The sequence below is a fragment of the Micropterus salmoides genome, unplaced genomic scaffold, assembly GCF_014851395.1.
Source record: "Micropterus salmoides isolate LMB-PRFRI ecotype aquatic unplaced genomic scaffold, ASM1485139v1 Ms_hic_scaffold_1, whole genome shotgun sequence".
Taxonomy (NCBI): domain Eukaryota; kingdom Metazoa; phylum Chordata; class Actinopteri; order Centrarchiformes; family Centrarchidae; genus Micropterus; species Micropterus salmoides.
Window position 1 is genome coordinate 67,127,013 of NW_024040040.1, and position 5,797 is coordinate 67,132,809.

General features: G+C 38.5%; 1 protein-coding gene across 2 annotated transcripts; it reads left to right on the plus strand.

Annotated features, from left to right (window-relative positions):
* Nucleotides 1-4,566: 4,566 nt before the first annotated feature.
* On the plus strand, nucleotides 4,567-5,388 carry LOC119915459. Of its 2 annotated transcripts, none has more exons than XM_038734997.1 (2): nucleotides 4,567-4,990; nucleotides 5,112-5,388. In XM_038734997.1, the coding sequence occupies exons 1-2, from the start codon at nucleotides 4,609-4,611 to the stop codon at nucleotides 5,369-5,371; spliced, it is 642 nt and encodes a 213-aa protein (XP_038590925.1). In that variant the 5' UTR covers nucleotides 4,567-4,608; the 3' UTR covers nucleotides 5,372-5,388. The 2 variants fall into 2 exon arrangements, with proteins under 2 accessions (XP_038590925.1, XP_038590933.1); XM_038735005.1 differs by having other exon boundaries at nucleotides 4,569-4,990; nucleotides 5,118-5,388.
* The last annotated feature ends 409 nt before the right edge of the window (nucleotides 5,389-5,797 follow it).

Below are 5,797 nucleotides of genomic sequence, written 5' to 3' on the forward strand. Positions count from 1 at the left end.
ATCCCATAATGTGCACGTCTCTCTTATCTGTGTAAACAGTTTATTTTCACCACATTGTTACTGTCCTCTTTTTTTTTTTTTACCAGTTCCATTATTACAGTTTTTAATTTCGGTGATTATTTCCGCTCCATTATATTACATCTCATTACAGTTGTCTGTCTTGCTTCCTTTTAATTCCTTTTTATTGGGGTCCATCTAAAACATGAAATGCTCACAAGTCATATCTACACTGAGGCCACAAAATGGGAGTACATATTGCTTCATTTTAAGAGGTTACAAGCAAAACAGGCAGGCGCACAATGGACTGGACACTAACATGCTGGAGTTTCAGTCCAGCAGGAGAAGCTTAACAAAGTGACAACATCTGTGTGCAGCGGACAATTTCAGTCTGTCACAGTCAATAGAAGAACTGCATGTGAACTAAACTAACAGCCACAGTCCTCTGATGTAGTAAATACAAAAAGTTAAATTTGTGTTGCAAATTGTAACATCTACACGAGGACGTCATAACTCCGTCAGGACAGAACTTCACCATCACTGACATCAGACCTGAACACAAATATTACTGTGAAGCCCAGAACAAAAGAGGACGTCTTAACTTCACTTTACATTTGACTGTTGTGGCAGGTACGTTTTTCACTTCACTTACACATGTACACATCAACATCTTAATCCACCATATGATGAAAAGTGGGGAGATTAAGGTTAAAAATGCAACTTGCTGAGTAGAAACCAGTAAGGCATTTTGTCATAACACTATTTCAGCAAATAATTTACTTGTAAACGTGATTAAATACATTTTGGATAGAATCTAATTATATGCAGGTTTCATGAAAGAGGTACATTGAGCTTCATTTTGTCGTCTCTCCCATCAGTTAGACTCTGGTCCTGCGTATGACGTCTCAGACTTGAAGGGCGTCACTGCAGCACAGAAGACACAGAGCAGCAGGAAGACATGGTGTGAAGTCCAGTCAGGTTAGAGCCTCCTGCATCCAATAAAACAGGCCGACTTCAGATTTACAGTTAAATTTAAAAACAATAATCTGTCTATCACAACATCCAGCTCTTCATAATGTGCAACAGACAGCTGGGCAGGACAGGTAAAAAAAAAACACAAATCAACATGTTAAGAATATTTTTTATTTCTTTTTTGCATGAAAGAATATACGGTTAAGAATAACAGTGTAAAAGTAAAACCACTAACACCTACCTGATTATCCATATCATCAGTGAGTGTATGTGTATTAACTAATGTAATACAGCTGTGAAGTAACAATATTGGTGTACTGTCAGTAAGTATCAGTAAAATATGGAATTGAGAGTATTTGTCATGCTCAAGTTTATCTTCATGGTAAAGTGAGTTTTTGAAGCCATTTTCATCAGTCAATTAGTTAAAAGTTGCATCTTACAGTTTCAGGGCTGTGTGTCTTTATAGAGCCACAATGAGCATCAACTTTCTAACTTTGGTGACTCTCAGTGATAAGAAGCAAAGAAAATACACTGTGGTGTTAGAGAGAAATGCACACCGGTAGATCTGACCTGGGGATAATGGGGTGGACAGGCTGAAAGCAACACACAGTCTGGAGCTGCAATGATTAATTGCCAACTATTAAATTTATCGCCAACTATTTTGATAATCCATTCATTGGTTAGAGTAATGTTTCAGTATCTGTGATGTTTCACTGCCCTCTAGTGGTGAACCTTTGTTATGGCACATTCAGGGTTCCTCACTCTGAGAGCTCCCTCCACTGCCTGTTTCAAAGAGTCACTTCACCCAAATTGCAACAAGACATATTTTCTGTCTTACCTCCAGCAGCATCTTGTCAGATGTGCTCTGTGTTACAGTGACACAGAGTCACAATGACTGTGAGTGAGAGAGCTGCAAAATGTAATTCATTGTTTCTGATCTACTTTTCTTACATGTTTCTCAATACTGAATAAACACTGAGCTCAGCACGTGACTTTTTACATCCCATACTGCTGCAGTCCATCTCTTTGAACTCATACTGGTATAAAGGTTATTTCACTGTCTAAAGATGCACTAGACGTGTCAAGTAATGCATGAAACCAACTTTCACGCCTGTCTGTTCTCTTTTCTCTTTTCTTGTGTCAGTAGGAAGCAGCAAACAGGTTTAATACCAACAGGGCATAACAATATTTTCTTATTCTCTCTTATTAAGTTCTTAGTTTGCTTTATTTTGATGTTGGTGTTAACTGGCATTTGGCTCATCATGAATATTAATAATCTAAAGAGGAAGGAAATCTAGTAGTTTAACAGCCTGATATCCGTGTTCTGCTTGCTGACACAGAGGAAGGCTTCTTTAAAGACAACACCCTTCTTCATTGTAAGTAGAATAGTTTATTGATGTGACTGATACTGTATATCTGCCTTGTAAATTATTTTATCTGCTGACATGTTTTATTGTCTCTGAAGCCACACAGAGAGATGAGAGGAGCAGCTATGAGTTTAACTGCAGCAACAAGTGGATTTGTTGTCTTCCTTCTCTCTGTGTCAGGTACTGAATATCTAAACTTATATTTATTGCATTAAAAGAGAGGAATCTGGGAAATGTAGGTGTTGTAAAAGTAGGCTGAAGGTCAGATGTGAAAATAAGTGGATCAGAAAGTATCAGGATCAGTTGTTCACACTGTATGATGAAAACAAACAGTTTAGGGGGTATTTCCTAATTTCATTGTCCTGCTTGCGCTAATACAAATGTATATTGAACAGTGTGAGTTCATTTTTCCAGAGCTGATGCTGCCTAAACGATGTTAGCACTATGCTGTGTTATTGTCGCATTGAATGAAGACGTGCAATGCAATTTAACGCACCAAAGCGTCGGCTTGTTCCATTATCCAACTTGTACAATGGAAATTAGACAAGAAAGTGTAAACCGGAAACAGAGACTTCAAATAGTTCCTATTTGAAGCTACTTTTATCACAAGGTTTTAGAGAGATAGGCCTACTGGTCTCACACAGTGAAGTCATACTGACACAACTTCTCTCATATCTTCATCTGCAACTCCTGCTAGTTCCTTTTGTAATGTCTGACCTCAGTGTGATGTTTCTGTGCTCTGTGTTGACAGCAGCAAGGTCCAAAAATAACTTTCTTTTCTGCCTGCCACTGTGACAAGCAGGTATTTTTTGTCACACACAAACACACAGAAATTGTATCTGTCAATTTAGAAATGCACCAAGATAAACTAAATGAACATTCTGCTCATTTAGGCATATTGTAATTGTAAATAATGTTATCATTCAAATTTTAAACACAAAAAACATTGTGCATGTCTTTTAGTACATGACATTAATTTCACTTAACCTAACAATCACTAACAGCCTGATATTTCAAAGGCAGCCTAACACTCAGTTAAACCACCAATGAATGGGTCCATATCTCTATAAAAACGTCCTCTTCTGGATCCCAACAAGCAAACAAAAAACTCCTTTCAATACAAAAGTTGGCCAACAAAAATAAAACCAAGTGATGTCTCTTGTCTCTGATTAACAAGCTTATGATTCTCCATCAACACCGGAGTTCCCTCCTGTTGTCTGGCCGGTGCTGCTGGTAAGCTCACCGGCTGTCACTCAGGAGGGACTGGGCCTCTTCCACTGCTGAGTTTGGTTCAAACACCGCCACAGATATTACCTGAGCTGACTGCTCTGTGTGTCTTGTGTGTGAGGCAGGGGTGTGTACCGATCACCATAATAGGCTACACTAAACTTACTACACGTGTCTTTCTGTTGAACGTTTTCTCTGTCTGCCAAAATGGCGGATGGTCTGACGATCTGCCAAAAATTTACCCTCATTCAGCGGGTGCTAAAGTCAGAGATCTTGATAGCAGTTTTCTGCATCTTATATTTAGCTGCTAGAAACTCTCCCACACCTCAGTGCGCTGTATTTATTTTTAGCTTTCACACTTAACTCTGCAGCAACCTGACTGCAGAGTGAACAGAGAAAACTGACCAAGAAAAGCACAGACTCTCTAATAATTTATATTTCTCCTCTTATCCCGGTCAGTAAACTGCATTAAAGGTCACAGGTCTGATACTTTCCTGTTCACTTCACTGCACCTTCAGACTGGATGATGTCCTGCCTCAGTGCACATAGAGATGAACTGTAGAAAGCATGTGTACATCTTCCTTTGCACTGACTGTGTATAACTGAGCAAGACTTTGTGTTTAGACTTCTCTCTGTTCACCCTGGTTTTATTCAGAAATAACATCAAAAGTCATAAAGCTTTAAGTAATTAGAACAGGAGTTAGGAAGTGCTGGGAGAAGAATGATACAGAACAAGTGAGTATTTTATGTACCACTGTTCTGCTGCTCCATCCCAGAAAAGAGAGTAAAATGTCATTTTATTAACTTTCTGTTTGGATTACTTGTGTGTTGACACATAAGCATTTCAGGCATTTTGTTTAGATTTTTTGAATGAATGGACCCAAGCAGAAACACCCAGAAGTAACTTGTCACAACATTAAAATATGACAAACACCGTATAAACTTTCTGTGACAATGACTGCAGATAATTCAGGATTTTGAAGCTTGTCCAGGTTACGTTTCCCTCAAACCATATTGGTAGTTTGATCCACTTTGTCTGTTATTAATGTTGATTGTTTCTGATGTGCTCTGTGTTACAGTGGTACAGAGTCAGTATGACTGGGGAGTGACTTACACTTCTACTAAGATCTGTGCCTTCAAAGGATCAACAGTGGACATAAGCTGCACCTACAGATACCCATCCAGAATAAATAACCACAAAACTACAGTTGAGAAAACATTCTGGTTTAAAGGTGATAAAATTGTGGATCTGAAAACAAAGTCAGAGTATTCAGGTCGTGTGGAGTATAACTGTGATATGAACTACTGCACTCTGAGAGTCACAGACCTGAGAGAGAGCGACTCAGCTGAGTACAAGTTCAGGTTCATAACAAACCAACCAGGTGGGACATATACTGGTTCACCTGGAGTCACTCTGTCTGTCACAGGTAACATTTTCATCTGAATATTTATTAATTTAGTTCCAAATGTTCAACATCTTATGAAGGTTACTGTGTTTCTATGTTGACAGTTCAGTCTAAAATGAAGATTTCTGTTCCTTATTCACAGATTCAGATCTCCAGGTGCAGGTGAGCAGATTTCAGGGGTCTTCTAACTGGGCAGAGCTGAAGTGTCACAGCAGTTGTCTTCCACCTGGTCATCATTACTACGTCTGGTACAAGAATGGACAGAACATTTGGGGACAAACATCTAATTCTTATTCAGCCTACTTTGATCCTGCAGACAGTTTTTCCTGTGCTTTAGGAGGATATGAGAAGTCCCGCTCTCCTTCAGTGTGTGAGTTTACATCCAGTCTTCCACTGACATGACACCATCTGGTGGAGCCTTTAACCTTTTGTACTGCACATTAACTGCATGTAACTCAGTGGTATTCGGTGATTCACTGTAGAACTGGATGTAAACCAAATCATTTCCCCATGAGATTGTAGACATGTTGCATAATTATTTTTTATTCACTGTCTTTACTGCAAAATTAAACTGTAAAATAACTCACAATGAAAATGTATTAAAACAAGATTTGTTATCTTGTCTTTAGACTTTTTAAATTAAATAAAAATAAAACTTGTCCATCAGAGAAATTCCCTGATTATCTGTTCTTGTATCTTTAATGTATCAAAGAGTTCAACTTGTATCCATGGTAACAGAAACCCATGCTGTTTCTGATACACAAGGAAATCAAGCTGCACCACCGAAATGAAATAATGCTCCACTGTGAAAACTCAACCTCATGTTGA

Coding starts and splice junctions, on each gene's coding strand:
- LOC119915459 (XM_038734997.1), top strand. CDS start 4,609: ATGTTGATTGTTTCTGATGTGCTCTGTGTTACAGTGGTACAGAGTCAG. Junction 4,991..5,111: donor AGTCACTCTGTCTGTCACAG/GTAACATTTTCA, acceptor CCTTATTCACAG/ATTCAGATCTCCAGGTGCAG.